Source organism: Xyrauchen texanus, chromosome 40 (assembly GCF_025860055.1).
Source record: "Xyrauchen texanus isolate HMW12.3.18 chromosome 40, RBS_HiC_50CHRs, whole genome shotgun sequence".
In the NCBI taxonomy this organism is placed as follows: Eukaryota; Metazoa; Chordata; class Actinopteri; order Cypriniformes; family Catostomidae; genus Xyrauchen; species Xyrauchen texanus.
Window position 1 is genome coordinate 29,954,965 of NC_068315.1, and position 13,924 is coordinate 29,968,888.

The following is a 13,924-nucleotide window of genomic DNA, read 5'->3' on the forward strand; positions in this document are numbered from 1 at the left end:
TCTAGAGTTGAGTATTCCCATCCTATTTAACTTAACATGTTCTATGACTTGGTCATACACCTTTTATGTTTAATAGAAAGCTGAGAATAGCAGAAAACAGGACAACGTGCAGCTTTCTTACATCCACCCAGGGGAGGGAAGAGAGGTCAGTCTGCCAGGTTGAGGTGGATTCAGTGATATCCGGCCTGGCAGTCTTCTACCCAGAGCAAACGATGGTCTGAAAGTGCCAGATGAACTCGCCATTAGATCCCCATCACCATGTTCAGACATTCTGACAAAAAAGAAAAAGTCTAAGTTTAGATCAATGGGATACTTGCTTTATTGAATACTGCACAGCATACATATTTGCATAGCCGCTGTGTCTAACACCCTAATGTGCTGCCTATTTAGACAGCATCTTTGGGCATCATATGCGCACCAATAATTTTGCTGTCTAAAAGCATGCAGTTCTACAGGTTGGGATTTCTGCATCATTTATGCAACATTCATCAGAGTCTCTATGTGAGAACACAGTCTTTAACAGTTATGGTTAATTTTCTGATGTGAATATAAAACACTCGTTCAAACTAGATGCTGCGCGCTCACTGAGATAACACTCTGGCGCACGCGCCTCCATTTTGTTAGCAACATTAGCTGTCAAAACAAAACTTGAAATGCTTCTTCAGCGCTATTGGCACTACCAGATTTGGAATAATGACGGTAGTATGGTTGTATTGCATGCGTAAAAAAAGAATATAAGTACATGAAATTTGTGTAAACACATTAAGTCATATCTGCCACTTTCATCCAGCTGACGGCTACATCATCGCAGAAGCATTATGGATCACGTGATCGCGTGATTATTATTATTATTATTATTATTATTATATTTTACAATTATTTTTGTTACTAAATGTATGCATATATAAATATAAATGCATTTATATTAATTTGTTAAATATATTTGTATTTGTCTCATATGGCCTTGGTGAATGCTCCATATTGGTGTCACATTTGTCTTGTTATTAAATTGATTGTTGATGATAAATAAATACACAAGAGTTATGTAAGAAGAAAACAAGGAAAAGGACAATTAAAATGAAAAGTGACAAGAAATACAACTTTATCTATGACTAGATTTTACATTATATTATGTGATTAAATGATACAATTTTTGTACTATTTGTAAAATATATTTATGTTGGTCTGATATGCCGTTGGTTCCATATTTGTCTTAGTATTAAATTGATTATTAATAAAACAATGACTAAACATTAAGTAAATAAATAAATAAATAAGGGCTATGTACGAAGATAACAAGGAAAAGGAAAATTTAAAGAAAAATAACAGACACAAAATACTACTTTTTTTTAATAATAGAGATTTTACAATATATAATTTTATAATTTAATATATATTATTAACATATAAATTATGTTTATATTTACCTCATATGTTCTTAAAGTGTCAATTTTTTTCTAGCTATTATTCATAAATAAATAAATTATATGTAAGAAGATAATAACATTAACAAAATATTAAAATAAGGAAAGTTCTTGACGCAAAATACAACTATTACGATAGACATCTCTCTTTTATAACTTTATAAAGGAGGTGGGAGGATATGTTGAAGTTCCAGACCTGCCGCTTTGTAAACAATGGCTGCGTCTGACAATGTTTAGACAGTCACTTTGTGTATTACACATGCGTGCGACATTTCTGGACATATAAAGCAGAGCAGACTGAGAACAAAAAATCAGAACGCTCATATAATGGCCAATAATGCTGTCTAGGTAGACAGCTCACTAAAAGTTCAGTATTACAGCCCCCATCCATCCACCCATGACCGTCTGGCTCATATTGAGCAAAGGGCGGAGCTCTGCATCTTCCTGCCCTCACTTTATCACCCGCAGTCAGTGTAAGTCTAACAGAGAGCCCGTGGCCGCGATGACTCGCGCTCAACCTCCGCGGATATGTGTCTGATCTGAGGGCGCGTGCGTGCGTGGCGCTGTGGAGAGTCAGCGGTGCTCTGTGAAAGTCATGGCCGCTCAGTGTGAACCCTTAAGCGGATACTTACAGCAGTCTGACCCGGGCTCCAACAGCGAGCGCAGCACTGATTCTCCTCTGCCCGTGTCTGAGGATGACTCCATCGGACCCACGGCGACTCCGGACCCCGAGTGGACCGAGGAGAGGTTTCGAGTGGACCGCAAAAAACTGGAGATCATGTTATTAGGTAAAACCGTTATTTCCATGACTTCGATTAGCCCACCATTTTTCTTTGAAGAAATAACTCTTCAAGTAAAAGTTTACAGTTAATAATTGTCCTGTTCAGTTGAACAAACACTCAAGAAGGTATGCACTGTGTGTAGAGCTGAACCATTTGTTGTGTTCCACTTCTCTATTTTTCAACAGCTTTGATCCTTAATCATATTTTCAAGTGTATGGTTATTTTTCCATACTTATTTTGCTTTCTGATTTTATGAGAATTGCTTGGGGAAGGAACATTACAAGTATTTTGTGATACAACTGTGATTAAATAATGTAGCAGTCCATACTTTGAAAAGTCATTAAGACTCCATCTTTCAGTTTGCAATAACATAAATGACTGTAACAGCAATACTGAGACAGCTTTCAGATTTTGGGAAATGTTATTTAAGACACAAAAGTCAAGCCTATGTTTAAAAGTAAACCTTTAAACTATAACAGGTTTAAAGGAGTGATTCTTGGAGTTTTATTTAGCCAGTTCTTTTATTATTATTAATTAATTTTACATCTGTAATATTTTGTTTAAGGCTGGAAAATTGTTTAAACATTGGATTAATTTTTCCAGGGGCGTAGATTCCAGGGGGGATGGGGAGAGGTACCCCCCCAATGTTCAAGCCAAATCTACACCCTTGTATTTTTCCATTATCATCTTGTTGCATCTTAATGTAAAGCTTGTTTGTAATTGTATATTTTGTCTTTAGCCCCCTTGATTTTTAAGATCAGTTACGTGTACTGCCAGTTTGGCCTTTTCCTGATGTAGGTATTGTAAGAGTAATAACAGGACTGGATAACCTACACTTGACAGAACAACTCGGTTACTAACGTAACCTCGGTTCCCTGAGAGGAGGGAACGAGTATTGCGTAAGTAGCTTACGCTATGGGAAAACTCCGTTTCTCGAGAAATATTGAAGTCTTTATGTAAAACGCATTGCAGCTGCACAGCAGACAGCAATGAGCCAGGCAGCTCGGTCATTGGCTGTGCTGCGGCAACTTGCTCGAACCAATGACGGGGTGACTCTGAACGCGCGACCAATGAGCGCGCTTCACGCCCGCACGCTCAGAGCCCGCCAAGATTAGCGTGGCTAAGGCTATATATTAGGCGCCCCGTCATGAGAGTTCTTTAGGTTCAATCGACTGAAGCGACTGACCAAGCACAAGCACGGCAGCTTACGCAATACTCGTTCCCTCCACTCCGGGAACCGAGGTTACGTTAGTAACCGAGTCGTTCCTCTCGAGAGGTCTCTCCTATTGCGTAAGTAGCTTACGCTATGGGAACACCATGCAAAACGCCAGTGCGTGCTGACTTCAGCTCTATAAAGCCAGAGGCAGATGCCTGAGCCTTAAATCAAAGTGATTATTCAACGAGCCGGCCAACGGCGAGCTATATAATGGGATAATACAGAGCGCCTTTGCCCCAAGGTGGCCCATGGTGGGGCGCTCATTGTAAAAACACACGCACATATCTTATGTACTGATTTTTCTTTTTACTGATATGCATAAAAAACTCCCTAAGTCAGTCAGAGACGGACCTTATAAGGGAGGAGATAATGCTCAGCATATGTACTCCAGTCCATACTACAGTCAGGCTGATAGAATGTTGGAATGCAATGAGGGGACCTGTAGGTTATAAAACCTGATAAATGTCGAAGGCGAGGCCCAGCCTGCCGCCGCACAAATATCCTCAATGGGTATCCCACTCGACCACGCCCACGAGGAGGCCATGCTCCTCGTAGAGTGAGCTCTGATGCCTAAGGGGCATTGAAGGCCCTTGGCTTCATAAGCCAGCGCTATAGCATCTACTATCCAGCGCGATATTCTTTGCTTTGAAACTGCGAGACCTTTAGTGCGGCCGCCAAAGCATACGAATAATTGTTCCGTCTGTCTGAACGGGGCAGAACGTTCCAAGTATACTCTGAGCGCCCTGACCGGGCAGAGTAAATTAGCGTCGCTTTCGTCTGCTGAAGACGATAGCGCTGCCAGAGATATCACCTGTACTCTGAAGGGTGTGGAGAGCACTTTAGGAATATACCCGTGCTTTGGCCTAAGGACAACTCTGCAGTCGTTAGGTCCAAATTCCAGGCAAGCAGCGCTTGATGACAGCGCGTGCAGGTCGCCCACTCTCTTGACTGAGGCGAGTGCCAGCAAGAGCGCAGTTTTGAGCGAGAGCTGTTTAAGGTGCATGGTTCGGAGAGGTTCGAACGGGGCACTCTTGAGTGCGTCCAGGACCGTGGCCAGGTCCCAGATCGGTACCGAGAGGGGGCGAGGAGGGTTCATCCTCCTAGCGCCTCTTAAGAAACGAATGATTAGGTCGTTTTTCCCTAATGAGCGTCCTTTATCAGGATTGTGTGACGCCGCTATGGCAGCCACATAGACTTTGAGCGTGGAGGGTGTGCGGTCCGCCTCCAGCAGCTCTTACAAAAAGGCGAGTACACTTGGTATCTCGCACGATTTGGGGTTCAAGCTCTTGGTATCACACCAGTCACGGAACACTTTCCACTTTTGGGCATATAAGCGCCTCGTAGAGGGCGCTCGCGCCTCAGTGATGGTTCTCAACACTGCGCTGGGGAGGTTCTCTGGAACCCGTTGAGGGGCCATGCATGAAGGGCCCACAGATCGGGGTGGGGATGAAGAATCATCCCGTTGGCCTGCCTGAGGAGGTCCAGCCTCAACGGAATCGGCCATGGGGCAGATTGCATCATCTGCATCAGTTCTGGAAAACACGTCTGGTTCTTCCAGAGTGGGGCTACCAGGAGCACTGCACATTTCACCTCCCTGATCCGACTGATGACCTGAGGTAGCATCGCGATCGGGGGAAAAGCATACAAGGGGCGGCTCGGCCAGACTTGGGCGAGCGCGTCCGTGCTCTTTGAGAAGAAAAGAGGGCAGTGCGCATTTTCCCTGGAGGCGAAGAGGTTGACCTCTGCTTCGCCCAAGGTTTGCCATAACCACTGGACTGTCAGGGGGTGGAGAGACCATTCTCCTGGGAGAACCTTGTCTCTGGACAGCATGTCCGCTCCCTGGTTCAGGATGCCTGGCACATGCGCTGCTCTCAGCGAGCGCAGGTTGTGCTGTGACCTGGCCATAGAGTGCAGGGAGCTCGACCTGAGTCCACCCTGGCGATTTATATACGACACTACTGTCATGTTGTCCATTCGGACCAGGACCTGTTCGTTTTTCAGGTACGGAAGCAGGGCTCTGAGAGCCAAGGCGACCGCTTTCATTTCCAGACAGTTTATATGTAGGCGCTTTTTCCGGGTTTGACCAAAAACCGGAGACAGGCCTGCCCTCGTAAAGGGCCCCCCATCCTATTTTGGAGGCATCTGTCGTGATCATTTTTCTCTGCGTATTCACGCCCAGACTCACGCCGGTTTGATACCAGTCGACGGCCTTCCAGGGCGTCAGGGCTTTTATACAGCCGTGATTCGCTCTGATTAAAAAGTGGCCCAAGCGCCACGCGTGAGTGGGGACACGGCTCTTGAGCCAGCGTTGGAGAGGACGCATGTGCAACAATCCTAGCTGGAGTACAGCTGATGCCGAGGCCATGAGACCGAGCATCCTTTGAAATCGTTTGACGGGGGCGTGCGCGCCCGCTCTGAATGATGTTGCAAGGCGCCGAATAGCGAGCGCGCTCTGATGTGAGGCGCACCGTCATCTGCACTGAGACTAGCACTATTCCCAGAAAAGAGATATTCTGGCTGGGGGATAGCACGCTCTTTGCAAAATTGATTCTCAGACCCAGACATTCTAGATGACTGATAATCCAAGATCTGTGCGTCGTTAACTGACTCTCTGATTGTGCTAGGATTAGCCAATCGTCGAGGTAATTCAGTATTCGCACTCCCGCTGTCTCAGGGGAAAGTGCTGCGTCCATACATTTTGTGAATGTACGGGGGCCAATGATAGGCCGAATGGTAGTACTGTGTACTGGTATGACTGTCCCTCGAAAGCGAATCTCAGAAATGGCCTGTGATGAGGCGCTATCGGAATGTGAAAGTAAGCGTCTTTCAATTCCACTGATAGAAACCAATCCCCGGGGCGAACTTGCGCGAGGATATGTTTGGTCATTAACATTCTGAACGAGCGAATCATTAAAGCTTTGTTCAGATGTCTGAGATCTAGGATGGGGCGGAGGCCACCGTCCTTTTTCAGGACGAGAAAGTAGCGGCTGTAAAAACCCGCCTCGCTAACAGAGGGAGGAACAGTTTCTATAGCGCTCTTCTCTATCCGTTTGAGCACCTCGGTGCGTAGAACATGTGAAACATCTTTCCTCACTTTCATCTCGACCACCGCTGAAAAGCGGGGTGGTCTGCGAGCGAATTGAAGCGAGTAACCGTGTCTTATTATGTTCAAAACCCATTTCGGCATGTCGGGGATTTTTTCCCCGGCTTTTGCTCGCACAGATATGGGCTGAATGCTGGCTGGGGGCGTGTCGCAGTGACGTATGGACCCTGCCGGCGAATTGCCTTGTGCTAACACTGAGCTTACAGCTCTCAGAGGCGTGGGAGCGCGCTGAGCAGCTTTGTTGAGTGCCGAATGCAGGGGTGCGTGTGAGATTACAGGCACGCACGCTATCTCCGTAATGCTCGCAGCATGAGCTGGAGAAATGTTTGAAACTGTGTAGACAGTGTTTACGGTTGGGGGTGCATACATTGTGATAGGCACGCGCGCCACTTTCATAAAGCTTCCCGTTCTTAGCGGGGAGTTTCTTGGCTCGCGCGCCGCATCTGTGATGCTCGCGGCATGGGCCAGAGAACTGTTTGAAATTGTATGGGCAGCGCCTATGGGTGGGGGTGCATATACCGTAGTAGGCACTCGCGCCATTTTCATAAAGCCTCCCCGCTCGCGGCAGGGGGGTTTTGGGCATGCATACAGTGTTTGTGTGTAGGGGTGCATGCATGACAGCAGGCACGCGCGTTACCTTTATAGTATTTCCCGCTTTTACTGGGGAAGTGTTTATAACTGTGGGAACAGTGCTTGTGTGTAGTGGTGCATACATGACAATAGGCACACGATCTACATTTATGGGGCGTCCAGCTTGAGCTGGGGAAGTATTCGGCACTGTTTGGACAGTATTGATATGTGGGAATGCGCACTTTAGTGTGGACACTTGACCCCTTAGTGACACAGGCAGAAAATGACTCTTTTTGTGATTTCTGCGTGTTGCCGTTAAAACGGCGTTTGATTGCAGGTGAGCGAGTTCTGTGACTGGCCCATTGACTGCTGTACAGACATTTCCAGCTGCTTGTAAGGGGACTGGGTAATGTTTTACACGTTTTGGAGAGAGTGGTCCGGCTTTTGCGAGACACGCACTCTCTCTCTTTCTTCCTATGGCTAGGAAGGCTTACGAGGCTCCGGGTTCAGCACGATCTTGGGCTGAGGTCCCCGTCGCTCAGGCGGCTGCTTTCGGTTAGCGGAACGCGAGCGGCGTCGAGCAGCGTCGAGCGTCCGTTTCAGGTCTGGGCTGGGAGACGGGAGGTGCCGCCCTGGCTCACTGCTGCAGCTGAGGCGGTCTCTGGCGGCTCTGTGATGAGCTGGAGCACTTAGGCAAGAAGTGATGCATAGCCTGCGAATTCTTCTGGGCTTCAGTGAAGCGTTCAGCGAACTCTTTTACCGCCGGTCCGAACAGGCCGCTTGGGGCGATAGGCGCGCGTCGAGGAATGGCGCCTTATCCGCGTCCTTCATTTCTGTTAGCGTCAGCCACAGATGGCGCTCAAGGACAGTCTGGTTAACCATGGCCCGGCCGATGGATTGGGCGGTGGCCTTTGTGGCTCGCAGGGCTACATCAGTGGCGCTGCGCAGGTCCTTGAAAGCCTCAGGTTCAGGTTCAGATTCGTCCATGGTGCGGAGAAGTTTGGCCTGATAGACCTGCAGAACAGCCATGGAATGAAGCACTGACGCAGCTTGGCCAGCGGCGGCATATGCGCGACCGGTGAGAGCTGAGGTAGATCTGCAGGGCTTCGAGGGATGAGAAGCTTTAGCTTTCCATCCAGCGGTGGAGGGTGGGCACAGATGGTTGGCCATAGCCTCCTCGAGGGACAGGGTTCCCTCGTAGCCTCTTTCTCTCGCGCAGTCCACCGAGGAGAGCGAGGAAGAGAAAGAAGGCTTCAGGCAAGCAGAGTGCGGGGCTTTCCACGACTTTGTGAGTTCGTCGTGAACTTCGGGGAAGAAAGGGGAGGGTCTCTGTCGAGGGGCCTGCCGGTGCCCTTGCAGGAACCACTCGTCCAGCCGGCTGCGGGCGGGTTCTTCCGGAGAAGACCAGTCGAGCCCGAGGTCTTCCACGGCTTTGGACAGTATGCGGACGATTTCTGAGTCCATGCTGGTGCCCCTGCTCATGTCCGCTAGTGTCGACGGCGCGGGGTCGAAGGCCGAGCCCGGCCAGTCGTCGGATGCAGCGTCAATGGAAAGGCTGTCATCCTTTTCACCGTCGTCCCCTGACGCGCCAAACGAGACCCAGCGCTCCGGAGGGGTGCTGGTCTGCCTGCGTGAATAGAACTGGCGGCAGGGAGTCCTCGGGTGGTGGTGAAGCACGCGGAGACTGGCCCGGCGTGACGTCACTGAAGTCCACGTGCTCTGGCGGCCTCCGTGAGTGGCGCTTTTTCTTGCGCGGCTCGAACAGAGGGGATGGCAGCACGGTGGTAGCAGGCTCGTTCGCGGCGAAGGCGGCAAAGCGAGCGCGCAGCTCGGTGAGGCCCAGGGAGTCACATTCGGGGCATCCGCCTCGAGTGAGAGCAGCTTCTGCGTGGTCAGGTCCCAGGCAGCGACCGCAGATAATGTGACAGTCCCCGTCAGGAAGAGGGCCTCTGCACGAGGCGCAGGTTGAAGGCAATTTAAACAACGCCTCGAATTTGCTCTTTACTAAGGACAAAAAAGCGTCGCAGAGGCGAACACTTGAAAAATTATTGCTTAGTAAAGGATATAAGGTGATGCGCGCCGGATGGCGTAGCAGAAGGCGGCTGAAGGCGGCGGCGTCCTCGTAGCAGTCCTGCTGTAGGCTTGTCGACGGCTGGCGAAAAGACTCCAATAATCCAGAGGATCCAGCGAAGAGAAGGTCTTTGCTGAAGGAGATTAAATCTAAAGAACTCTCATGACGGGGCGCCTAATATATAGCCTTAGCCACGCTAATCTTGGCGGGCTCTGAGCGTGCGGGCGTGAAGCGCGCTCATTGGTCGCACGTTCAGAGTCGCCCCGTCATTGGTTCGAGCAAGTTGCCGCAGCACAGCCAATGACCGAGCTGCCTCGCTCATTGCTGTCTGCTGTGCAGCTGCAATGCGTTTTACATAAAGACTTCAATATTTCTCGAGAAACAGAGTTTTCCCATAGCGTAAGCTACTTACGCAATAGGAGAGACCTCTCGAGAGGGAACGCATGTAATAACTCGACCAATAGGGGGCAGTGTTACAGCATCTCTGCTTTTGACATCAGTCTGAATTGATTGTGTTTTCCTCAACTTCTTAAAGTGATACAGTATAATTTTAGAACAGGTGGCTTTCTACTGACCATGTGATCACATTTTTCAAAAACGTTTGAGGATAAATTGAAAGGAATGCTTCATTTTGGTTAATGAGCCCATGGTTTGGCGCACATTTAAAGTAGAATAATACTACTGTACATACTGAACAGTACTTCATGCTGCATACTATACAAAAGTGAAACAGTAGGCATTATTCCACAAGCATTTCAAAAAGTAGTATAACATTTCCTCATCACATTAGATATGAGAAAAATAAAGAGATAGTTCACCCAAAAATGAAAATTCTCATCATTACTCAACCTCATGCCATCCCAGATGTGAATGACTTTCTTTCTTCAGCAGAACACAATCAAAGTTTTATAAAACCGTTACTCTGTAGAAAACATTTTACTCTGTAGGTCCATACAATGCAAGTGAATGGTGGCCAGAACTGTGAAGGCCCAAAAAGCACATTAAAGCGCAGCATAGAATTAATCCATACGACTCCAGTGGTTTAATCCATATATTCAGAAGTGATATGATAGGTGTGGGTGAGAAACAGATCAATATTTAAGTCCTCTTTTTACTATAAATCTCCTCTTTCACAGTCTTCTTTTGTTTTTGGCAATTAACATTCTTCGTGCATACTGCCGCCTACTGGGCAGGGAGGAGAATTTATTGTAAAAAAGGACCTAACTTGCGAGACAAAGTTACAATTAAGTCACAAGTCGTAACTGCAAGAAATAAGGTTGCTGTTGCTTGAAAGTCACAATTGCATACAATATAGTCACTATTGCAAGAAATAAGTAAATACATTAAATTGTGAGATACAAATTCAGAATGACCTCTTTTGTTTTTTTTTCTGTGTTGTGATTCAGCTTCCATAGTTCCCAGAGGGGTGCATTATAAATGAACACGAATAGGATAAATAGTAATTTTACAAACAATAAAGAGACTTTTAGCTACTTTAATTCACATTCTGACTTTTCATTGACTGAAGAAAACATTCAAACGTATTGACATATCTGTATGAATGTCTTTTTGGCTGTATCCCTTTTGACCTTTAATGGACTTATCAAGCAGTTATTAATTTGGACAGGAGCTCCTCTTCCACGATGGCTCTATTGGGATGGTAAAACGCTTTGATGCTGTCTGTTGTAATACTTTGGACATGCATGGTCAGGTCACGCATTCCATGTTATTTCCTCATGGGCTTGAGTTAATTTGGAATGGGACATAATTGTCCTACGCACACAGAGTCACCAGGCTCAGTTCACCACAGCAATCTTTCCCATTGAGGTCATTCAGCATCTCTTCATGGGACTTTCAGACTATTTGATCAACCTGCTTGTTGCCGAAAAGCTATTAGGATTCTTCTGGAAGACGTACAGAGGAGTTTATGTAAATTACGAGATCTCTTTGCCAAACCAAATGGAATGGACATTACTCAGTTTGATAGATTTAAGTCTAGTCATAAAACTAGATAGCTGTGAGCACACATATGAAGTGACCTTGTGTTATGTACTCAAAACAATCATGCGAGTGATGGATCTGACTTTGGATTAGTCAGAAAGTGAATACAAGAAAAAGGGTATTTTGTTTTTACCTTTAACCTTCTGGCTCTTTTACCACTTAACATTTTTTTGGGTGAACTATCCCTTTAATAGGTATCGGTTTCCAAATATAGTGTAATTTGTTAAAGAAGAACCTGAAGTCTGTTTATGTCAAGAGCGAGAGAGTCCAGTTTTTTTTCTCCATTGTCAAATAATTTATCGTTCCAAACACAGCCGTCACAAGAGCAGGGAGAGGAGAAAATTGCCTCATCTGCGTGTTTTCAGAAATGTTAACATCACAGGTATGCGTTCCAAAAGCTCTTAGTCCATCAGATATAATGAGAAGAGTTAAGCAACATTCAAGACCTCTCTCATGAATGTTATTGTACATCTTGGATGTGAACATACATCTTTTCATTTTATAACTATTTTAGCTGGCTCACAAGACGGGAAGTACACTGTCATTTTTAGAATTACTAGTGAATCACATAAAGTATGTCCGGATTTATTTTCTGTTCCAGATGCATATTAATACTTTAATCTGGGTAGATAATGTACACCAGAAATGGGTTTGAGTAGATTGATTGGAGTGGACCGAAAAGAATTGGGACTTTTCGCCCGGTTTCTCACACGCTATCTTATGACACCAAAACACTTGCATCTTGTAAGGCGATACATTTTAACATATAGTCACTATTGTGAGAAATACTGTGATCTTACCTACAAACAGACACATACAGGACTTCCTGGAGAGTTCAGAATGTCAAAATAAAAGTGCGGGTTTAAAAGTTAAAGGTGTAATGGTGGCAGAGATATAAACTCAGTAGCCGGATTTATTGAACAGATGATTGAAACAGTGATGTAAACATTGTGAGTAAATCCAGTAGAGCCGAGTGGCAAACAGCAGGCGAGTAATATCCAGACAAGGTATAGACACGATGAACAGATACTCACAACAGTCTTATGATACTTGCAGGCAATAATGAAGACACATGTATGTTTGACATAGTAGAAAGGTCTGGAGTCTCAGAGATACTATCGATGAGGATAGACAAAGTGTGTGTGTGTGTGTGTGTGCGTGTGTGTGAAAGCGGGTATATATGCAGTCCTCGATTAGCCACTAATAATATGCAGTTGCATGTAATCAGAACTCAGGAGAGAGTGAGCACTGGGATGGCAGTGAGGAAGAAAGAGAGAGAAAGACTATATATTACTATTATGATATATTATTATTATTATTATTATTATAATTTGTTTACAAATTATAATCATATTTAAGTTGAATGTGTTCCAAAAAATAACTATGTGAATGAAAACTGAGCTGATGTTTTACAACTAAATTGAACAAAAAAGAGATCTGAATCCTTTAATGTCCAGATAAAAAAAAAATGTGCCAAAAAAAAAAAAAACGGCTTCATTTGATGGCTTATACTGGAATTACTGTTAATTTTGCTGCTATATTATACTGTATACTAGTAAACAATAACGTTTTTATTAATAAGCTACACATTGATATTGAAATAATGTGTAGTTAGAGGTTTGTGTTTCTTTACATATTAAAGAATACTCCCAATAGTTCCACACAATAATGTAAAGATATTCTAAACTGATTATGCAATAACATTTCTGTTTTACCTAATCAACTGCATTGCTTTTTTTCTGATATTTGTGCCTGCAACACATTCTGAAAAAGTTGTGATGGGAAATTTAGGAATAAGAACATTCTGATGAGTTGAAATAACAAGGAGATGTTAAACAGGTGAGACAATCGTGTTATAGTATATAAGGAGCCTCCAAAAATGCCTAGTCCTTCAAGAGTAAGGATGGGTCGAGACTCTGCAATTTGTCAGCAGATGCATCAGCAAACAATCCAATACTTTGAGAACAAGGATTGTAAGGATTTTGGGCATTTCACCATCTTCAGTGCACAATATAGTTAAAAGATTCAAGAAATCTGGCCAAATCTTGATGCACAATGGGCAAGACTGAAAATCACTAAATGTGTGTTATCTCTGATCCCTCAGACATCACTCTCTTAAAAATCGCCATGCAATTGTCTTTAATTGATATCATGACATGGATCAATACTTTGAAAACCCATTCGCCGCTGCATACACTGATACAAGTTAAAGCTTTACTATGCTAAGCAGAAGCCATACATCAACACTGTCCAGAAGCGTCACTGACTTCTTTGGGCTCCCTCTCATCTGAGATGGAAAGTAGAACAGTGGAACCGTGTTTTTTGGTCCGAGTTCACATTTTAAATAGTTTTTGGAAAAAAACAGCCTTTGTGTTCTCAGTGTCAGGTCCAAAAGCCAGTGTCTGTCGTGGAATGGGAGTTAGTTGCATGGTTTACTGGTACTGATGAAGTATCGTGATTACAAAAAAATTTAAATTGTATGATATCATCTTGTTGCTAATTTCAGTACCATATTACAGTATGCTGTCATTAGCAAAATGATATGAGATGCGACAGTTTTGAAATGAAATCAATGACAATTTGATAAAAACAAGAGGTGCCACTCTGCTCTGTCTTCTGCTTCACACACACACACACACACATGTGCATGCATGGTCACATTCACAAATGCAACACACACTACTGGTGCTTAATTTCCATGCAATGTGTTTAAAGTATAAACAGCTGATAACACTTTAATGAACTCCTACGGAGCAG

General features: G+C 44.9%; 1 protein-coding gene across 1 annotated transcript in view; it reads left to right on the forward strand.

Annotated features, from left to right (window-relative positions):
- Positions 1-1,919: 1,919 nt before the first annotated feature.
- Positions 1,920-13,924, forward strand: part of LOC127633197 (protein bicaudal C homolog 1-like) — a 132,712-nt gene continuing 120,707 nt past the window's right edge. Inside the window, exon 1 of the mRNA XM_052112063.1 lies at positions 1,920-2,212. Coding sequence (XP_051968023.1) covers positions 2,020-2,212 — 193 coding nt within the window. The 5' untranslated portion in view covers positions 1,920-2,019. The remainder of the gene's footprint in view (positions 2,213-13,924) is intronic.